Genomic DNA, 23,035 nt, shown 5'->3' on the forward strand with positions numbered 1-23,035 from the left:
TTCCCAGTGCTCAGAGGTTGGGTGGAGAAGCGAGTATCCGAGTGCAGCAGTGGGCCGAGCTAACTGGGCTTTCCCACCCCAGGAAAGTAGCGCTTGCGCATTCCGCGGGACTTCGCAGCGTGGGAGGATCGATCAAGGAATAGCGAGCTTTCTGGTTCTTTAAAGAAACAGCAACACAACTTCGAGCAGCCGACAAATGCTATATTCAGATTTTAGCTCAAATCTGACTCCGTGAAGTCCCGCCTCCTGAAAACCCTGGCCCAATCCCAATAGCTACGCCCGCACTAGTCCCAGAAGGATACACTTTATTAGAGTACCCCGCCCTTGAAGCCCTCCACTCCCGGAAGCCCCACCCAATCCGCGCCCCGGAAGCCTCGCCCTTCCCCTCCTGCAGCCGCGAGTGGACGCACTCAGCAGTTGCGGTTGAGTACGCGACAGGAGCAGACGCTGCCGAAGAAGCGGCACACGCAGGAGGCGCACGGGTCGCAGCAGGGTGGCGACGGCGACTTGCAGCTGTCGCGGGTGGCCACGCAGGGCGTGGGCGGAGGGGGCCGGGGCCGCGCTACCTTCTTCATCGGAGCCTTTTTCTGTAGGGGAAATGCCGGGCTGCTGGAACTGGCCATGCCTGCCGTGCTTATCGTCTCGGCCTGAAAATTCGGGGCTATGAAGCCTCGGGGCCAGACACCCCCGCCACCGACCGCTCTACTCATGCTCACAGAGCACCGCAGCTGGTCCCTGCCCGTTCCCCCAATCAGGTCACCCCTTCTGTCTCTGGATCCCTGTCCAGACTTACCTGGCTTTGGCCTGGCCTTTTTCTCTCCTTAGAGGACCCTACTCAGCTCCATCGTTTTAAACTAGTTTATCCACAGTCCCTTTCCCTATCCACAGTTGTGTCTTCACAGTAGATCCGGAGTTCCCCCACTTCTCTCTCACCGCGGATACCCAGGGCCGGCCACTATCTTCTCCCCGCTGTCGTTTTGGCCCCTTACGGTTCATCCTTCAGGGAACTGAAGGAACCTTGTGGAGACCTAAGATCGCATCCCACCCCAGCTTAAAGCCTTCTGGTAGTTTCTTCTTGCATTTCGAATGAACTCAGGGCTTCAGTTATGCTAGACAAGCGTTCTGCCTCTGAGCTACACCCCCTGCTTTTTTATTTTTATTTTGAGGTGGAGTCTCTTCAATTTGCCTTCCTCCTGCCTCATCTTCATTAGTATCTGGGATTACAGGTGTGCGCCCAGCACACTCCCCTTTGGCCTCAGACCTCTGACTACATAGCAAATGAATTTTTGCTGTGGGATCTTTGAATTTGCTACTTTCTAGCCTGGGGGTCATTCTTTGCTGGCTATCCAGTACAAGTAGCCACAGCCACTCAGTACTGAAATGTGTCTAATGCAACTGAGGAACTTAATTTTCTATTAAAAAATTTTTTTTAAGTACTGGGGATAAAACCCAGGGTCATTCTACCACTGAACCACACCCCCAGTCTTTATTTTTTATTTTTGGCACTGGGGAATGAACCCAGAGGCACTTTACCACTGCACTACATCCCCAGTCCTTTTTTTTATTTTTTATTTTGAGACAGGGCCTAGCAAAAGTGCTGAGGATCTTGCTAAATTGCCAAAGCTGGCCTCTGATTTGCGATCCTCTTGCCTCAGCCTTTTGAATCACTGGTATTACAGAAGTGTGTCCCCACCCCTGGCTATTTAATTTTAATTAATTTAAAAACGGAACCATTGTAAAAACTTATTATTTTTCGTTTTTTTTTTTTTAGCCATTAAACACAAGTTTATTTTATCAGGACCACATTTTACTTTGTTGAAGATTTAGCTTTGAATTTGAGATGTGCTGCATCAGCTATATTGTACACCAGATTTCAAAGACTTAGCATAAAAAATGAATATTTCAGTAACTTACAATTGATTGCATGTTGAAATGTTAATATTTTAAATACGATGGGCTGTTATTAAATTAATTGCAGCTGTTTCTTATTTTTTTCTAATGTGGCTATTAGAGAATTTATACTTCTATATATGGCCCTCATTGTTCATTAGACATTGCTGCTTTAGGTTATTGAGTTTTTATTTCAGTGCTCTTTCTTTAGGCCTTTTTTTGACTAGTCTTCTCTTCATTTTCTTTCATCATTGTGCTTTAATTTCTTCACAGCCTTTATCATCTGAATTTATTTTACCTCTATTTACTTGCTGTTCACTTGTTTCCCCACAAAAATGTAACCTTTGTGAAAGCAGGGATATTTCTTTTTTGTTCACTGTATATTCCTAGTACCTAGCATGTAAATATATTAGTCCATTATATATTATCTGTCAGTCATCTGACCTGCTCATTCCTCTAGAGCCATCAAAACAGGACCAGAGAAGCAGAGACTTTCTCAAGATCACACAGTATGCCAGATTCTACCTCTCTATACCTAGCCCACTGGTTCTGCTGTGGTTTCAGTTGATCTGATAAATGGAGGCACATTAAAACAGGATAATGTGTACATCCAGTGTTTCCCAAAGTGTGGGGACCTGTATTATGGTGCAGTGATTTGAGGTGAGACATGAATATTAAATGACCCTGAATCATACAATGAGAAAGGATTCTTTTAAATATCTCAACTTGAAAGGCTCAGTTGGATGCTAATATGTACTTAATGTTTCTTTAACACTCTGCTTTTTTAAACACAGAGATCAGGCTTCAGATTTAGAGCATTTAGTAGACAGTACCATCCAGTGAGACTTCACTAACAATATTTTATTTTCACTTATTTTTTTATTAATAGTGATACTGTTTTTCTATTATCTTTCTGTATTTTTAAAAGTTTTGATTTGAAATAAGTAGGTAAAACTCAGATATGGCAAAGGTTGTGGAAGTGATTCTGAAATAACCCCTTGGAAAAGACTGAGCAATAGTGAATTTTCAGACAAGGGGCTAAATCAGCATCAGAAGATGCTTTTCAGTAGGTAAGCAATTTTGCTCAGTGAACTTCATCTCCCTGGGCTTCTGTGGGGGTTGGGGGGCCTGAGGACTCTACGCCAGGAATCCTTTAGGTAGCTTTGAGTTCTTTGGTTAATGTAGGCCTTGAAAATGTTTTATTTCATTTTTAACCACGGCTTAGGGGTCCTTCCCTTTTAAGTCTGATCCACCCTCCCCCACAATGAAAACTCTCAGGCCTACCTTGGAAGATCTTGTCCTCTTTTCTGCTTCTGTTCTGCTGATCTTTTTGGATTTCTTGTTCAGTGCTTCAAAGAGAGACAGAAGGAACAAAGCCAGATGTTTCCGGGGACCCTTTTACAGCATGTTTTACAGGATGAACAAAAATGGAAGGAGCTGAGGGCCTCAGAGGGTGGGGGAGGGGGAGGGGTTGGCCTTGGCTGGATGAATCACATCATGGGACTCAGCAGCAGGTTCTTGTTAGCCTGGCTGCTAACCTGGAGCCAGGAACTGAGGGCAGTGAACTCTGAGGAAGGCAAACAGGAAATCTGAGGAGGCTCTGGGATCTGCCTGTAATATCCATGAGAGGCCTGGTCTTTTGACCTTTTTAGCCCTCACCACTCAGTTACCCCAGGTGCTTCTTTAGTCTTTAACCTGGCAGGTGAAAGATATTGTTATCTCCTGAAAATGGGATAATGGGATATCAATACCTGGATACAACTGTGTTACTACTTTCTATTTCTCAGAGCTTGGAGCCAGGCAGATCTGATTTAAATTCTGATTCTGTCATATAACAGCCTTAGAACCTGCCATGCAACAGGTGAGGTTACCTCATTAACCTCCTTGAGACTCAGTTTTCTCATCTGCGAAAGGGTTCTATTTACCTATCTTGCAGGGATAAATGAGTGTGTTTATAAAGTGAAGTTTGCCATATTAAAGATAATCAGTCAATGTTGGTGTTGCCTCCCTTCCCTGCCCTTAATCCCCTGATATGTTTAGAATATCCTCTTTTCCTAGGGAGAGACAAAGGCAATAAAGAGATATTAGTTTTGAGCTTTAACATTTCATTTGAGTTTGAATTCTGGCTCTGCCAATTAAGAACTTTCTGATCTTATGCTAGTTATTTAATTTTTCTAAGCCTCAATTTCCTCAATTGTGATATATAAATAAAAACAGCCCCCACCTCATAGTACGTCAATTATTATTTTGGTTAGGATGGAGCCTGGGGCCTTGCACGTGCTATGCGCACACTCTACCACTGAGCTGCTCCCCCAGCCCATGTCTACTATTATCAGATGAAGTCAAACCAGATCTCTAATGCCAGGTTCTAATGCCCCTCATATTTTCCCCTGGGCAGCAATTCTAAACCTTGCCATGGCAGGACTAGTTTATCCCAGACTTGGTTATATTCTCCAGCATTTCCTAAAATTTGTTACCATTGATAGGAGTCCTGGGATTCATTAACTTTCAGAAATGCTGTTAGAACAAAGTTCACCAAGCATCTTGACTTCAGGGTTTCTCAGAGTTTCTAACATGCTAAGCTGCATTTTAGATTGGTTGCATGCAGGGCTTTCCCAAACCCAAGGAATTAAAGGATACTTTGTTCCCCTAGGACTGTTTTACAGGATGAACAAGAAGGACCCATGACTATGGTAGTGAATTTTGGTAACAACTTGGGGACTAGGCTTGACATCCTGAAGCCCCCTTTTATTGGCCAGATACCAGAGGCTGGACGCCTGGCTACTTACCCACAATAGAGACAGAAGGGATATCCAGTACTTTCATGGAGGAGTTGCTCCTTAGGCTCCCGTCATCTCTGGGCTCCTCCTCAGGTGCCAGATGACTGTAAGCAGCGAGGATGCATAGGAAGACCAGTAGGGTGGCCAGAAGTAGGCGGGTGATATCCATCCCAAGAGGCCTGAGTGGGACAGCGAAAGTGCTTGGCAGCAGGTGGGTCAGGGGTAGTGGCAAGAGGATGTGCTTGCCTGCTTTCTTTGTGTTCCTTTGGGCTGACGTTGTTCTGCCTGTTCCACAAGTGTTCCAGTAGAGCAGAGGACTAGTAAAGGCTTAGGACAGGGAACGGGAATTGATGTAGGAAGAAGAGAGAACAGGGGATGGGGAGAGGAAGAGAAAGACGAAGGAAGGAAGGGAGGGAGATCGAAGCAAAGAGAAAAGGAATGCATTGTGTTGGTTTCTGCTATCCAGAGGGCGGAGTACTGTTTCTGTTTTATTATTATTTTTTTAAAGTCAATAGTCCCAAGAGTCCCTAGGCCTGGGCAGAGTTGTTGAAAGTCCTGCAGTAGTGCCTCACTGTGGCCGAGGTTTTACTAAGATGCAGAGAATAAGTCTAATAAGATAGTTCACAATGCAGGAATAAATGGCTCCTTCAGACAAGTAAGTGTATTAGATTCCCACATGCAGAGGAAATGAATGCAGGTACAGTTTGTGTCAGAAGAATGAGCCCATCTACATAAGGTAACTGGATTTATTTATTTGCTAGCTGAATTTTGAAGGAGGCAGATAAATCTCAGAGTGGTTTTCTTCACTTAATGCTGTGTTTTGCTCAAACATCTTCAAAGAGCTTCAGCAGCATCTTTGCTTCCTCCAAGTATGGAACCCCCTACCCCGACCCCTGCCAACACCCTTCTCTACTTCTCTATTTTCATTCGTGTCTATAAAACAATTGGAACTGCTTTTCCAAGGTTCCCTCCATCCTAGCCATAAGCTACTGTGGGAGAGAAGAGAACAAAACACTTCGTTCATGCTGGTCCTACCCACTCCTGGGTAAAGCAGCCAGGCTAGGTTCTAGCCTACTTCTCCTGGCCCTCAGCTTGGTTGGAGTCAAATTTTCTGTATGTCTGTTACCTTGCAGGAGAAAACCCAACCAGTCACCTGCACCCTCATTCCAAGTTTTTTGAAGTTGGAGGGGACAGTCCTGACTTTTTGAAGTTCATCCTTTACCCTTCTCAGCCCTAATTTCAGTTCTGATTTCTTCAGATTCTCTCATCATTGGGCACTGATTATCATAATCTATTTGTCACTAGCAAATTTTCCTCAGGGTCTAAGTCCTAAAATATCTTTCTTGAAGCCTAGTAAGTTGATGGAATGGGCATTAGCCCGAGAGTCAGGACCACTGAGTTCTTATCTTTGCTTAGTTGTTAATAAGATGCATGACTTGGGCAAACTGGTTCTGTTTTATGAGCTCCAATTCTCTTGGTGAAATGAACACATTGGGCTAGATCAGTGGTTTGTATTCATTTATCGGAGGAACTCTTTTTTCAAAAAACTTCACTTAGGTCCTAAACAATTTATTGAGATCCCGTCTCAAAGAAAATATAAAGGTGGGTGCCATGGTGCAAACCTGCAGTCCCAGTTCGTATCAGAAGAATGAGCCCATCTACATAAGATAACTGGATTTATTTATTTGCTAGCTGAATTTTGAAGGAGGCAGATAAATCTCAGGAGGCTGAGAGGCAGGAGGATCACAAGTTCAAAATCACCCTTAGAAACTTAGCAAAGCCTTAAACAACTTAGCAAGACCCTGTCTCAAAATAAGTAAAAATAAAGTATAAAAATGGCTGACGATGTGATTCAGTGATTGTGAGTGTCCCTGCATTCAATTCCTGGTACCAAACAAACAAACCAAAAAACCAACCTATCAACTTAAACAAAACAAAACATTGGCATGGAGAATCTCATATGTAAAACAGAAAGAGGCAATAAAGGTGTTTTCAGGCAGTCCATACCTTTGTTGTGTGTGAGAACAACACATTTCCTCAGGGTCTAAGTCCTAAAATATCTTCTGAGGCCCTGTGTTTTCCAGCTCTGGGCAGTTTGATCTTTGAGGTTTTTAGCCCCTAATAACAATAATAAAATCTAATAAACCTATATAAAAAAAGTCTTGGGACTGGAGTGTAGTTATTTGCTCCATCTTCTGCTTCTTAAAGGTTGTTTTATCCTTGAACAAAGTGTTCATCTCTTTTACTTGATAAAAAAAAAAAAAAAGAGTTCATGTTCTACTCATTTTTGTGACCCCAATTGACACAGTGACCAGCCCAGGGCAGTAACTCAAAATGTTGGCTGAATAAATGTTTGTGTACTGAACTAAGCTCCTCATCTTCCCTACTTACCAACACAAAAATATTTTTTCAGCCAGGCTCAGTGGCGCACGCCTGCAATCCCAGCGGCTCTGGAGGCTGAGACAGGCGGATCGTGAGTTCAGAGCCAGGCTTAGCAACTTAGTAAGGCACTTAGCAACTCAGCAAGACTCTGTCTCTAAATAAAATATGAAAAAGGAATGGGGATGTGACTCAGTGTTAAGTACCCCTGGGTTTAATCCTCAATACCAAAAAAAAAAAAAAAAAAAGTTGTCTCCTTAGCATGAGCTATTATCTTTCCCCTAAGAAGAAGTCTTAGATACACATTTTGAATTGACAGTGACCTAACCCCTATCTCCAGGTAAGCCCTTGATTTCTCCATGACGAGTAGGATAATCCTGTCCCATCCTCTCCAGTTCAGACATGGCATCTGACTAGAGATGGTCTAATCAGAGGAAGCCCAGGCCTTTATCTGACTGAGGAAACCCTCTTTCACTGGGTATGTAATATACAGCCAGCAGTTCTGGTTAGTGCTGGCAGTCACTTTATAAATAGAGCCAGTTTTAGGATGAAGCTCTCCGTGGAAGATGGACTGGGCAGATAGTGAAAAAGAACCTCGGTAAACTATTCAACCACTGGATCAGAACTTGCCCGAAGATCATCTTCTATCTGGATTTAACAGATTAGGCAATTATTATCCTTTACTGTTTTAGGATAGTATGAGTTGAGTTTTCTTTGACTCTCAACCCAAGGCATCCTAAAGGATACTTTCCTTTGCAAATTGCAGTGGAGTTGCATCTTACCAAATGGTTTAGGACTAAAGTCAGACTTCAGGGAAAAAAACTGCACAGAGTACAAATTTTCTCCAGCACGGCAAATGATGGCTCTTCTCCCCACAACTGAGGCCTTTTCTTTCTCTCCTCTTTATCCTCCTATTCCTTTCATTTTGCAGCAGAATAAGTAGTTGGTTTACTTTTAAAAATTTTGTTGCATGAAAAAATTTTTTTTCTTTGAATATTAGGATCATGATGTGCACATAGCAGAAGACTTTCACCCTGTGACAGGAACTGAGACTCATTGACGGCACAGCAGATCCCAGCTCCTAGTTCTCCTCACCCCAGAGCAGATACTGTCCAGATGAAATGTTGAGCAGAATCACCTGCATTATTTAAATTACTCCTCTCCTGGCTTTACTCATTCACAAAGTACATATAGTTGACTTTGCAGATGTTAAATATATGCATGATCTGACTCCATTATAAGTTCTATCTTTGTTCAGTGACTATCTCTTCCCAAGGAAAGAATCTTGGTCTCCATCTTTGACTTACATTTTCCCGACCTTTATATATCCTGTCACCGAGTTTAACTTTTTGTTCCCTTCAAATTATTCCTCATTTTCTATTTTCTGTCCACCCCAGTTCATTGCTCATTCTCAGTGGAACAAGTTTCACACCACTCCCATCTCTGTGCTTTTGCTCTGGCTTCATTAACATTCACTCTCTCAGCTGCCCAGGTCATATCTCATCCTTCTCCAGGGCCCAGTTGGAATAGTGTATTCAGTGTATTTTCTCTTTCAGCACCAGGACATTCCAAATAGTGCTCCCCTTTTCTAAACTCCTCCAATCTTAATACTGTATTGTTTAGTACTTTATTGTTCTTTAATTGTTCATGTGGATTATTCTCATCAGTTAGACACAGGAGGACTGTGCCCCTGAAAGAATACAGGCCCTGTGGTTAGATATACGTGACTTACTACTTACAAGCTATGTGAGGGTATAGGGGAGAGAGAGATCCCCTCGACCCCCTCTTAGTTATTATGTGGGCTCTTTGGCTGGATCTAGGAACCCATTTAATACAAAACTGATTAACAAGAGAAAAGCATAACGATTTTATTAAATTTACATGTACGTGGGGATCTTCACAAGAAAGTGAAGTCCAAAGAAACGCCTAAAGCACGATGCTTTTATACTTCTTAAACAAAGAACAATAAATTTGTGAAGTAATGACAGGACAAATGGCTATATGGACTGGGAGGTAAATTTTGGGGATGTATGGGGTGGGGTAAAAAAGCTAGTGGAAGATAAGGGTTACTTCATAGTTTGTTTATTCAGGTTAATTTCCCCCCACCCCGCCATTACCAGTCTCTGGTGATTAAGGCTATTTTCTGGCCTTGGTATGTGAAGGGCATCATTTCACAAAGAATCTCTATGGCTTATTGCATGTAAGAAAAAACAGATCAAATAGCCCTTTCCTGAAGTTACACTTCCTCTAGTGATTTCAATTTGAAATAATCAATATACCATTTGTCTATTTTGTGGGTGTTGCAACATGTGACTAAATCAGGTTCATTCTGTGTGAATTGGGCTGGCGACTAAAAACCACACAAAATAACCTTTTTGAAGTGCAGTGATGGCTCCTCGGCCTCAGCTCCCAAAAGGGAGGCAAGAGAGACAGGCAAGAGAGAGCATGCCCCAACCCTGGTTTTTATTGGGGAAAGCTGTTTGATAAAATATTCCATCCAAGTAAGACAAAAGGGTACTATTATAAGAGAACAAGGGGTCGGGTTTCAGGGGATTGCTTGGTGATGTCTTGTGGCCAGCAGATTGACCAACATCTTGGAAAGCCATACCCATCTCAGGTGCTATGTGGGATCACAGCAGAGTGAGCGAAAAGGCACTCATACATGGCACAGCCCAATCAGACAGCAATGTCAGTCCAGTTTTCTCATATGCTCAAATGCGCATAGCTCCCACACACAGCCCATGGCTGGCTCATGTTTTTGGTGCTGGGGGTTGAATCCAGGGACACTTAACAATTGAGCTACATCCCAAGCCCTTTTTATTTTGAGACAGGATCTTATTAAGTTGCTTAGGGCCTTGCTGAGTTGTTGAGGTGGCCCTGAACTTTCAATCCTCCTACCTTACTCTCCCAAGTCACTAGGATTACAAGGTGTGGACCACCATGCCCAACTAAATTTGCCTATTCTGAGATGGCATGTCCTCACTTATTTCGAGGGCAAGTCAGTCACTTAACCATTCTGAACCTCACTTTCTTCATCCATGAAAAGTGGCATCATACTATCTCCTATACAGGGTATTCTGGGAATTAAAACAGGACCAGCTAACTATATTATTATATTTACACCAGGTAAACCTGGTGTAAATATAATAATATAGTTAGCTGTATTTTATAATTATAGTTACCTATATATATATTTATAGAAGTCATATCTTGAAGTATATATTTTCTCTTAAACTCATACAGTTTTGATTTTAATCTTGGACTATAAAGACTATCCCTCCAATTTAAGAAGCATGGAATGAAAGTGGAGGCCAGTTGTTTGGGTCTCTACCTCCTCAAGTTTTAGTAGATAGTGAACAGTGTTTAGTCACTCAGAGCTAAACTGGAAGTCCTCCTCCTCCTCCATAACTTCTTCTTCTTACTAGGGACTGGGGATCAAATCCAGGGGCGCTTTACCCTTGAGCTACACTCCCAGCCCTTTTTATTTTTTGAGACAGGGTTTCTCTACGTTGCTGAGGCTAGCCTTCAAACTTGTATTTCTCTTGCCTCAACCTCCCGAGTAGGAAATACCTCTTTGTATGTGACATTCCTATGATCCAAGGCACAGAGTTGGGTGTGTTCATCTAAGATCAGACACACAAGGGCAGGGGATGTTGTTGGTTTTCTTCTGTGCAAGCAATAGTTCAGTTCTACAGAGGGGAGTGTCTTGTTGGAAGGAACACATCATTCTAGACTGGTGCTGGTTTAGAAGATATTAAACAAATACAACATTGAAGCAAATTGAAATATATAAACATTGTAATCTCATTTTGTGAACAAATATCAAAACATTCTCAAATATGTTTATGCTTGTGTATGTAAAATGAAATGTCTGGAAGGATATCCATTAATAATTGAATAGTGACTATCCCTTAAGAACAGAACTGAGGTCAGGGAATGAAGTAGAAATAAGCACTTTTCACTTTATGTACTTTGTATTTGTGTTTTTAAATAAGCACGACACAATTTTGTAATAAAAAACAAAGGATGATAGAAATAAAATACCGAATGTAACTTGACTATCCTCAAAGGATTAAAAAAAGCTGAATGGGAGTCAAACTTGATTTGTGATGAGGCTCAGGGATTTGTGGGACTCTTTTTCTTCAGAGTGAAAAAAAATTTACCTATGAAAATCTTGAGTATAAAACTCAGAAGTTCCACTCAGGTAGCACCAGGATGTAATGCTACACAATTTTAGTCTTTTCCATAAAATGAATAAGACATGAATTTGACAGAGAATAGTAATCCTTAATTTTTGATAGTTTTTATTTTTATCTTATTTATTTGCAGTGCTTGGGATCAAACACAGGGCTTTGCACATGCCTGGCACGTGCTCTACCACTGAACTCCAGCCCCAGTTCCTTAAAATGTTTCTTTTTTCCTCTTCAAGTGGGAAATGGTCTTTGTTTCCTTAAAACAAGCCTCATGAAGCTGCTCAGTCTGGAGTAGTGCAGTTCTTACATTTCCCAAGTTTTTCTCCTTTTCGGTGTTTGGGGCTTAGTTGTCATGAGGTTCTCTGACTTCAAAAGGACTCATTTCTCAAAGTGGGAAACTTGTCTCCTCCTCACTCCTCCGCTTCTCAGAACCTACAGCCAGGTCCCTCACTGGGCTGGGCATCCTCAGCCCACTGCTGTGGCTTGGACAATTGATTGCAATCTCTGCTACAACACAAGCTGGTCTCCATGGGGTGCATCAAGGAGCTGTCTACTCTGCTAAGAGCCTCAGTGGCTGCCCACTCTGGGATGAGGCATCTCCAACATTTCAGCCCCTCAAGACTTTTCCCAGACTGGTCTCACCAGGCTCTTCAGCCTCATCTTCCTGCATGGCTTTTAAAAACTTATCTGCCCTCGGTTAGCCTAGAGGCTTACCGAGGGGATTATGCTGCTGTCATTACCGCATTCAAGTTGACAACTGTGGCAGCATAGATTCCAGTTTCCAATAAGAAACCAGTATTTGATCTCAAAGCAAGTTTGTCTCATCCCTTTAACAATGAACCATACAAAGGGAAGCTAAAATCATGAAGGCAATCTAAAGAAAATAATTCTTGCAGTGAATATGTTAACTGAGTTGGTTTCAGCCAGGCATGGTGGTGCATGCCTGCAATCCCAGTGATTGGGGAGGCTGAGGCAGGAGGATTGCAAGTTCAAAGCAAGCCTCAGAAACTTAGTGAGGCTCTAAACAACTTAGTGAGACCTTGTCAAATTAAAAAATAAAAAAGGCTGGGGATGTGTTGAGCATCTTTAGATTTAATTCCTGGTACCCCCAAAACCAACCAAAACCAAAAAGAAAACAAAAAAACCAACTGGGGGCTGGGGCTATAGCTCAGCATTAGAGCTCTTGCCTCATACATGTGAGGCACTGGGTTTGATCTTCAGCACCACATAAAAATAAATAAACATATTGTGTCCATCTGCAACTAAAAAAAAATTAAAATAGAAAAACACACACACACACACAAACAAGTTGGCCTCCACAAGAAAATTTACATATGACTTGACCTCTGGATTAGGGAAAAGGAATGGAAGAAACCTCCTTATTTCTCTCTCTCAGGGTGTAAGCTATAGGCAGGCTACCTAATTTGCTGGTCCCTGTGAAAAATGAAAAATACAGGATCCCTTGCTAAAAAATTAAGAATTTCAATGTGGTGACAGGAGAGCATTAAGCCAAGCTTGAGGCCCTTTAAACATGGGGACCGCGTGTGACTACATAAGTTGCACACTCGTGGAGCCCACCGTGGTTACAATATTGAGAAAGTTAACACTGAATGTGTTGTGGTGGCTATGAAGAGGTTAGTGCATGCAGGGAAATGTTAAGTTATACTCAGCAAAGTTTCAGCAGTAAGTTATTTAATAATGAGAGTACTTGTAGCTATCACCTGTACCTATCTAACCAGGGGTCCAGGCATCAGACATCTCAGTGGAACAGGGGACAAAATGGACCAGCATCTGGAAACTTGGGTTCTAGATTCAGCCCTGCTGCTAACTTACTGTGCGGCTTCTAGCAAGTTACAATTCTTGTAGAGGTTACATGAAATTTTCTACACTTAAAAATATTCTCAAGCCACATCAATGTTTATAGCAGCTCAATTCACAATAGTTAAACTATGGAACCAATCTAGATGCCCTTCAAAAAGATGAATAGATAAAGAAAATGTGGTACATATACACAATGGAATATTACTCAGCCTTAAAGAAGAATGAAATTATGGCATTTGCAGGTAAATGGATGGAATTAGAGAATATGCTAAGTGAAATAAGCCAATCCCCCAAAACCAAAAGCCAAATGTTTTCTCTGATAGCGAAAGCTGATCCATAGTAGGGCAGAGGAGGAGGGAGGGAAGAATGAAGGAATTTTGTTTTGTGTAGAGAAGAGGGAAAGGGGAGACTTTGGGGATTGGAAGGACGGTAGAATGATATAGACATTATTATCCTATAGACACGTATGATTACACTAGTGGAGTGACTCTGCACCATGTATAGCCAGAGGATGGAGAAGTTGTGCTCTATTTGTGTACAATATTTCAAAATGCATTCTACTGTCATGAATAACTAATTAGAGCAAATAAAAAATATTCTTAGCTGGGCCTGGTGGCACACACCTATAATCCCAGGGACTCAGGAAGTTGAAACCAATTTGAGGGCAATTTAGTGAGACCTTGTCTCAAAACTTAAAAAAAAAAAAAAAAGGACTAGGATGTAATTCCTGTCACAGGTAAATTGTACTCTGGTTTGGTCTTTGTTTCTGGCAGATTAAGGCCCTTTGAAATGTTGATTAGGGTTTCAGGGCTCTGAGGTCTTTCTATTTTCTAAGAATAAGGCAATTATTTATAGCCAAGCCACCATGGAAGTTCTGATTCTTTTTGAACAAGATGACTTTCTTTTTTTTTTCTTTTTGCCAGAGTAAAGTATTTATTTATATGTGGTGCTGCAAGATGAGGGTTTGTGAATCAGTGGTGTTCACTCCAAAACAGGCTCCAACTTGCCCAGGTGGGGAAAGAAATGAGGGATGGAAAACAAAATTCGATCAGTATTAGTTAGATTCAGCTGTTGATAGACATGCCTGACGCCCCAGCAAGGCTCTCTGCAATGGAGGGAGGAGAATCAGTAAGAGAAAAAGGCCTGGACTTGTAGCTTCCAATTTACAAATGAGGATCTTTTTACCTTGTTGAGAATATCATGCCCATTCTCCATCTCCCTCTCCAAATCTTGCCTTCCTTTAAGATCCTGATTAAGTTTTGCCTTCTCCTGGTCTACTGTCCTTCAACCTACCTCTGGACTCTTGTCTATTGCCAAACAAGAGGGAGTCCACCCCGGTGCTACAAAGGACAGGAATAAATGCCCTGGATTTTCATTTATTGAGGTTCCTATGGAAAGTCAATTCTATGTTGTTCCAAGTCCTTCTACCTTGTGATTCAGTAACAGAAGTTCAAGATCATTAATGCCTCTAGTTAATGTCTTCCTTCAGACAACCTGTCTCTGATGGTCTGAGTTCTATGAGAAGGCAAAGTAGGAACTACTTACAAAATAGGATTAAAGACATATTCTGTTTCAATTCAATGCAATTCCCATCAAAATCCCAATGACATTCCTTGCAGAAATAGAAAAAGCAATCATGAAATTCATCTGGAAAAACAAGAGACCCAGAATAGCTAAAGTAATTCTAAGCAGGAAGAGTGAAATTGGTGGTATCGTGATTTCAGATTTTAAACTATACCATAGAGCAATAGTAACAAAAACAGCATGGTACTGGCACCAAAACAGGCTGGTAGACCAATGGTACAAAATAGAGGTCACAGAGACAAATCCACAAAATTACAACTACCTTATATTAGACAAAGGCGCTAATGGAGAAAATGCAATGGAGAAAGGATAGCATCTTCAACAAATGGTGCTGGGAGAACTGGAAATCCATATGCAACAAAATGAAATTGAATCCCTTTCTCTCACCATGCACAAAAGTCAACTCAAAATGGATCAAGGAGCTAGGAATCAGACCAGAGACTCTGTGTCTAATAGAAGATAAAGTTGGTCCTAATCTTCATCACGTGGGGGCAGGCCCCAAATTTCTTAATAGGACACCCATAGCACAATAGTTAAAACCAAGAATCAACAAATGGGATGAATTCAAACTAAAAAGTTTTTTTCTCAGCAAGAGAAATAATATGCTAAGTGAATAGGGAGCCTACATCCTGGGAACAAATTTTTACTCCTCAAACATCAGATAGAGCTCTAATCTCTAGAGTACACAAAGAACTCAAAAAGTTAAACAACAAAAAAGCAAATAACCCAATCAACAAATGGGCCAAGGACTTGAACAGAAACTTCTCAGAGGAGGATATACAATCAATCAACAAATGCATGAAAAAATGGTCACCATCTCTAGCAGTCAGAAAAATGCAAATTAAAACTACTCTAAGATACCATCTCACTCCAATAAGAATGGCAGCCATTATGAAGTCAAACAACAAGTGCTGGCAAGGATGCAGGGGGGAAAAGGTACACTCATACATTGCTGGTGGGACTGCAAATTGGTGCAGCCAATTTGGAAAGCAATATGGAGATTCCTTGGAAAGCTGGGAATGGAACCACCATTTGACCCAGCTATTCCCCTTCTCGGACTATACCCAAAAGACCTAAGAAGAGCATACTACAGGGACACAGCCACATCAATGTTTATAGCAGCACAATTCACAATAGCTAGACTGTGGAACCAACCTAGATGCCCTTCAATGGATGAATTGATTAAAAAAATGTGGCATTTATACACAATGGAATATTACTCAGCACTAAAAAATAATAAAATCATGGCATTTGCAGGCAAATGGATGGCATTAGAGCAGATTATGCTAAGTGAAGTTAGCCAATCCCTAAAAAACAAATGCTGAATGTCTTCTCTGATATAAGGGTGGTGACTCAAAATGGGATAGGGAGGAAGAGCATGAGAAGAAGACTACCACTAAATAGGGAAGAGAGGTGGTAGGGAAAAAGAGGGAGAAGGGGAGTTGCACAGAAGATGGGAGGAGAACCTCATTGTTATACAGAATACATATATGATGTTGTGATGAGAAAAAGAAAAAAAAAGTGTGTCACATTAGATTGGATAGAGAGAAAGGATGGGAGAGGAGGGGAGGAGTAGGGAAGATAGGAAGGGCAGCAGAATAGAATAGACAATATGATTGATGTACGTACATTCCATGTATGTATTATATATCAAAATGCATTCTACTGTCATGTATGACTAAAAAAAATAATAAATAAAGATTAAAAAAAGACATATTCTATTTCAAACTATCTTCCCTTTAATAAGCCATGTTCCACAACATGTCCCATGGGCTACTATTGTAATAGTGCAAATGATCCCAGACATGGTTAATTTGGTAGCAATTGGTTTTCTATTTTCCTTTCTAAGCATAGAGTTCTAAAGAGGAAAAGAGGGAAGAAGGAAAGAAAGAATGGCCCAGAGAGCTTCGGGGCATGGTGTCAGAAGGGCAGATTCTGAGGCTGGGGAGAGGACACAAAAGGAAAGAAGGAACTGATGAAAGGGGCCTGGAGACACCCCAGTCATAAATTAGGCTCACTTCTCAAGACTGCCTCCTAGTGAGTGAGAAAGGCACTTCAGGAACCGAGCCATTCTGAAGGATCTTTTGATCATCCTCAGCCATGACTGGTGGGGAAACATTAGAAAGACAAGGCCAACTGAGCATGATGAATTCATCAACATCTGAGGTTGTTAGTTCTCCCTGTCTGTCTTTGGTTAGCCCAGTCCCAGAGGTTCAAAGTCCCTGCTGAGCCACTAAACAAAAACTTACAGTTACCGTAGGCCCATCTGACAAACCCTGTTTCCTGGACAAATGAGTCACTTAATTCACATCCTTGTCTCCATTCTGTCCTGTTCCATCCACTCCCCATGGAGTTTGGTTTTGCTTTTTGTTTCTCCTGAAACAATCCAAATCACATTACTTCCTGCTTAAAACCCTTAAAACTACCTATTGTTCTTGAAATAAAATTAAAATTTCCTATACAGGGTCTTGCTATCTTCTCTGACTTCACCTGATAGGCTCTTTCTAAAGCACTACATTCTAGACATATTGTGCTCCTGTTTGTAGAATCTTCCCCACTTTGAGGCCTTTACACTTGTCATTCCCTTGGCCCTAAATATTCTTTCTCTGGCTGTGACTTTCTCAGCTTTTCACTTGAATGGATCTTTGTCAGACTTTGGCACAAATATCACCTCTTTCTTTGATCCCTCTCAGTGTCCTTCCTGCTCTATCCTATCCATCCTGTTTCTTTCACAGTACCTACCATACTTCATAATTATCTCTATCTTCCTGTTGGTTTTCTCTCCCTTGTAGAGTCTAAATTCCACAAAGACAGGTGTCTTGCTCTCACATTCATTTTGCTGCTGTCAACACCAGCAATGCCCAGGATAAAGCAGACACTAAAGAACCAACAACAGACAATCCTAATTTGCTGATCCCTTTGACCAACGAGACAGGTTACCAGATGGCAAATGTATTGTCCTTAGCCTCTGTGCTGTCCTGCTGAGGCCTGAAAGTCCTGTATCAGTGTTCCTTATCTAAGTGCTGTGATAGGTTTAGGATTCTAACTCTCCTTAACATCTTTTTTTAAATATACATATATTTTAGTTGTCAATGGATATCTATCTATCTATTTATTTATATATGGTACTGAGGATCAAACCCATAGCCTCACACATGCTAGACAAGTGCTCTACCACTGAGCCACCGCCCCATCCTCTCCTTAATATCTTTGTTCACGACTATGACCAAGAAAGGTAAAAGATCACACTTGTGGATAAAAGTGGCAAGGGGGCTGTGCAGGGGCTACAAAAAACAAAATGTTGGAACTGGAGGAGAATCTAGGGATCCCCCTGTCCAGGATACTGACACTTGACTGTGCTTTAAGAGTTGCCAGGGAAGCTTTTTACTCTCCACGCTAACAGCAATTTGTTGAGACATATACAGTAAAATGCACAGATCTTTCTTTCTTTCTTTTTCTTTTTTTTGTGGGGGTTTTACAAAACATAGCCCCCAAAGTCTGCCCTAGCTCTCTGAATCTGAATCTCCAGTGATGGAGCCTGGGAAACTTTTTTTTTTTTTTTTTTCAGTGCTGGGGATAAAACCTAGGGCCTCATGCATGCATGCTTCACCCTTGAGCTGCATCCCAACCCGGGAGACATATTTTCAATAACTCCTGGTATTATGTTGTGTAAGAAATACTGGTTTGGTCAATCTACTCTGGTTCTACAGATGTGGAAACTGAGGCCCAGAATAGGTAGGGGAATAAGTTTCTTTCAGCTCCACCCACCCCGAGCCTCCAGGGAGGGGAAAGTGACTGGCAGTTAAGTTGGTCAATGATTTAATCAACCATGCCTTTGTAATCCCGCCTCCATAAAATCCCAAAAGGTTAAGGTTCAGAGAATGGTGGTATAGCATTGAAAGTCCAGACTACAATCTTTTCCACTGTATTCCTTTTTCTTTTTCTTTTTTTTTTTAAATTTATTAGTTGTTGATGGACCTTTATTTATTTTTATGTGGTGCTGAGAATCTAATCCAGTGCCTCACACATGCTAGGCAAGTGCTCTGCCACGGATCCACAATCCCTGCCCCTGTATTGTTTTTTCTATTGAAAGACAACTCAAATATCTAGTGACAAAAATCGTAAAAGCTTCCACTTATTGAAATAACTGCTATATGGCAGGCTCTGCTCTAGACATAGTATGGACGTCTAATCCTCTTAACAAGATACTTATCACAGCTGAGGAAACTTAAACCCACTGTTCAAGGTCCCAGAGCTAGTGAGTGTCAAACAGAGGCGTCAATCCCAGGTTTGCACAACTCCAGAGTCACACAAGAAAGTTGATACTTTTCCTGAAGTAAAAGAAAAGAAAAACAAGTTCTCTCGTTGGCTGTCCTGGCTCAGTCCAACTTGCTATGAAAGAAATTTTAGGTGACTGTGTGTGTGTGTGTGTGTGTGTGTGTGTTGAAGTGCTTTAGAGTTCCTTCAGTTCTGTACACACAGTGAAAGTTGTCAACTGTCAGGTGACTAAAGATGTTCCAGAAAAGGGAAGGGAATGTGTTTGCTTAAAGACTAGCTCTTCCTCCTTTATTGACAAGTTTCCCCCAGGGGTGGGGACTGCAAATACTGCCAGTGGGGCTGTCAGGGATGGCCTTCCACATCTGGGGAGCAAGTTTCCCAAAGCAGAGAAGCCCTGACTCATCAGGGAGTGAACTGGGAATCAGAGACACATCTGCTAGATGAGATGCTGAATCTGGAGTTGCGAGGGTCTGGCCTTCTCATTTTTCAGTAAGTGGAGAGTCTGGGATGTATAAGGGAAGGGGCTGCTTGAAGGAAGTACAGACCTCTCTTTTGTGGTTGGTAGGGTAGGGGCAGCAAGATGGGACAAAATGGGGGGAAGAGGAGAAAGCTGTGGATACCGAAAAAGACTCTCCTTGACCAAACTGTAGTTAGGTTCTTCTGAACCCTTTTCTTAACTAGGCCTTGATGCAGATCTCCAGTCCTATCTTTGGCCTATCTAGCCCAGATTTAGCAAGAATCCTGCTAAGTCAGTTTAGCAAAAACCCCCATTCTCGACATACAATCAAGTTCCTCATCCCCTCCTTTGATGTATATGCCTTTGACCTCACTTCAGTGAGATGGGTTTAGCACGAATCCCCCTATCCTTGATGTCTCAGCAATTTTTCATTTATTGTCTCCCTCACTGTGCTCTTTGGATAGAAATTCCCAGTTGTCTTTGTCAGCAAAATTTCTCTCCTCGATTGCAGTAGCACTATTGTAAAAGGTTGGTTTTACCATTTAAATAAGCATCAGAATGATTTTTTCTTTAACGATACCAAAATTATTTGATCTCTTTATTTATTTATTTGAGTGGTGATACTGGGAATTGAACCCAGGGGCACTTTACTACTGAGCCACATCCGCAGCCCTTTTAATTAATTTATTTTTTATTTTGAGATGAGGTCTCACTAATTTGCTTAGGGCCTCCCTAATTTGCTGAGGCTGACCTGGAACTTGAGATCCTCCTGCCTCAGCCTCCTGAATTGCTGGGATTATAGGCATGTGCCACCACAACCGGCTTCATATTTGATCTCTTGGTCTGCATCTACTCACACAGACTGATTTGCCTAACAGATGCTGAATTGAATAATATTCTAATGGATAGTATGATATTATAAAACATATATTTGGTCTTCCTATTTTCTAGCATAGAAATCTTAAAGTTCTGGAATCTGCAAAGTGGTAAATATCTCTCTGTATGTGAATGAGTTGACTGATGCTTGGCAGCCCCAATGTAGCTTCAGGATGGGGACTGGTGTTGAGAGCCACAGCCGAAGGGGCCCCAGCAAACTTCCAGCTGCAGGCTGATGATTGGCTCACAGCGGCCCCAGCAACATCTAGCTGATTGGCTCCTCTGCGGTGATGCTCATTGGGCTGTTTCCCTGCCCTTTCAGACCACGGAGCTGCTCATTGGGGGACTTTTTTGGCTCCGCCCACGTGACCCAGCCAATCCGCCTCAAGAGCAGGAGGATTGTGGGAGGTGGAGAGAAGCTTGTGGGGGAGAGAGAGGCTTGTGGAAAGCCGGTGGTGGCAGTTGAGGCTCTGAGGGTTTTTCCTGAGAGGCTGTTTTGTTTGGCGTGTGTGGTTCTAAAAATAGTTAGTTTCTTTTGACAAGTGGCTCCTGATTGTGCCCAGCCAGACTGCGGCAGACTGGTTAGGGGAAGGACTAAGGAAAAATTAAAGGGTTAGAATTCTGAGCTCCACCCCCAGCCTCCAGGGAGAGTAAAATGACTGATGGTTATGCTGGTCAATGATTTAATCAATCATGGCTTTGTAATGAAGCCTTCATAAAACCCCAAAAGGCAAAGTTCAGAGAATGTTGGGACAGCTGATCACATGGAGGTTCTTGGAGGATGGTGCACCAGAGGCGCTCATGGAAGCTGTGTGCCTCCTTGCCCAAACCTTGCCCTGTGTCCTTGTTCACTGTCGTTCATCATTATCCTTTGTGATATCATTTCTAATAACTTGGTAAACACAAGTGTTTCCCCAAGTTTTGTGAATTTCTCTAGCAAATTAATTGCTAAAGGGGGCTGTAGGGACCCCAACTTATCACTCGTCAGTCAGAAGCAGAACTAAAACAACACAAGAGTCATCCAGGCTGCTGTTTGTCAATATGGAATCTGTCTCCCTATTCCACTGGAACAGGAGTCCAGGCTTCCCAGATACCCACTGTTACTATACAGGGAATACAGTGCTGGTAAGAGCTGCTAAAGCAATTGCTTTAAATCTCCTTGTCATCGTTCACGTCAGCCTGCTTTATCTATCATTACTCCACAAAGACCTTTGGGGTGCTATATTGATTTTATTTTTGTTCTTTAGAAACCACTTCTCTACCTCTTCTTTGCCCCAGTAATCATACTGTCTTTTGATTTTCTGAGTTCTTTTTATTTGAATTCATTTGGCATCCATTAAGCATGGCTGAAGGTAAGCCACTGGTCTGCTATAGCTTTCAAAAACTTTACAATAGAAGGAAGAAAGACACTTTTGATGTCAGGTGAAATTTTCTGCTGGAAAGGATCAAGTCAGAACCGAGGAAATTCAGCTGAGCAAACCTTCAGGATATGTTTGAATAGGTTCTGTTTGGAGAAAGCAGAAAAGTCTTCAAGACACACACCTGTGAAAGTGCTTTTTGGAGGGGCTCAAGATCTCTTGATCTTATTAAGCCCCCCAAATAACCAAAGAAAACCAAAAGTGGCTCCAACATGCCATCCATTTCATCTCCTAGAGCCTATCCAAAGGAAACAGCAGAACTAATGTCTAATGTTGCTGAAGCAGAGCAAACTTACCCACAATTGAGGACATTAGCTCAAGCTTTCACCTAATGGGCATTAATATTTGTCAAAACGAGGATCTACTCAATTCAAATTGAACACTTAGAACGGAAAAGGAAAGTCTTTAATAAATGGAATTTGGGTTCCAATGAATATGAAACGAACCAGTGCTGCACCTGCAGATGGATCCCCCAAAGCTAAATTCTGTTTTGTAAGAGCCATTACAAATCGGACTCTACAAACACTTTCTGAAAACATCTAAAGAAACATTAGAGTGTGACTCTGGGTCAGGATTGCTATTTAGGACTACTTCTTTCTTAAAATAACTTATTTTTTTAAAAAAAATTTACTTTTTTACTGTGAGGAAATGGAAAAAGCAGGGTAAAAAGAAATTAGAAGCAACTGGTTAGCAGAAGATCAGTTGCTTTCTTTATGCTAACCCCCTCTTAACTACTTTGACCTTCAAAAGTGAATCAAATAGATCTGTTTAAGTTTCCAAGAAATGACTGATGACTAAGAAGTTCTTTACTCATTCTGGAAGCAAATTAAAATTGCCAGCTGAACTTGGTATACTTTCCACCAAGGAGTGGAGGCAAGGAACTTTGTTTTTCATCTTGCAGCAGAGGTTTGCTGTTACTTGTTTGAAATTTCAAACACAAGAATAAGAAAACAACCAGCATGCCTACAAATATCATTTCAAATTTCATTCCATTTCATAGGCAGGAAGATTCTTACAGACCCACTGTGAAAAGAAGAAAGGTTTCATAAGTTGAAAAGCAGCAGTGAGCAGACCCGGAGAGCAGATTTAAAAAAAAAAGAAAGAAACCCAAGTAAAGGGTAACCTTTGTTTTGGAGAGAGGGTCCCTCGCAGCCCATGTCATTTGAAACTTAAACAGAGAAGGAAATAGAGTCTTGCAGCAGAAGAGAAGAAAATTGTTTCCTTATACTTACAGTTCAAGTGACTCTGCCCTCAATCAGTCTCACTAAGGGGAGCCAGAGCAGAGCGTCTTCCCTGTCCTTGGGAGGCAGAGGTAAGGCACGTTGCAGTGAGATATTTCAAAGACCCAGGGAATCCCAG

The 23,035-nt window shown here is 41.8% G+C and overlaps 1 protein-coding gene across 2 annotated transcripts; it reads right to left on the bottom strand.

The window, feature by feature from the left end:
- Positions 1-180: 180 nt before the first annotated feature.
- Positions 181-23,035, bottom strand: LOC107138792 (agouti signaling protein). 2 transcript variants are annotated; one of them, XM_015481557.2, is made up of 4 exons: positions 22,909-23,035; positions 4,680-4,849; positions 3,175-3,239; positions 181-587 (listed from the first exon to the last, which is right to left on the bottom strand). In XM_015481557.2, the coding sequence occupies exons 2-4, from the start codon at positions 4,837-4,839 to the stop codon at positions 411-413; spliced, it is 402 nt and encodes a 133-aa protein (XP_015337043.1). In that variant the 5' UTR covers positions 4,840-4,849; positions 22,909-23,035; the 3' UTR covers positions 181-410. The 2 variants fall into 2 exon arrangements, with proteins under 2 accessions (XP_015337043.1, XP_048667055.1); XM_048811098.1 differs by having other exon boundaries at positions 181-647.

Source organism: Marmota marmota, unplaced genomic scaffold (genome assembly GCF_001458135.2).
Source record: "Marmota marmota marmota unplaced genomic scaffold, marMar, whole genome shotgun sequence".
In the NCBI taxonomy this organism is placed as follows: Eukaryota; Metazoa; Chordata; class Mammalia; order Rodentia; family Sciuridae; genus Marmota; species Marmota marmota.

What these genes read in the sequence shown, in the direction of transcription:
- LOC107138792 (XM_048811098.1), bottom strand. Translation starts at nt 4,839, where the DNA reads ATGGATATCACCCGCCTACTTCTGGCCACCCTACTGGTCTTCCTATGC. An exon ending in CCCTTCTGTCTCTATTGTGG is followed by an intron (nt 3,240 to 4,679) that starts GTAAGTAGCCAG and finishes CTCTCTTTGAAG; the next exon opens with CACTGAACAAGAAATCCAAA. An exon ending in AGAGGACAAGATCTTCCAAG is followed by an intron (nt 648 to 3,174) that starts GTAGGCCTGAGA and finishes CCGAATTTTCAG; the next exon opens with GCCGAGACGATAAGCACGGC.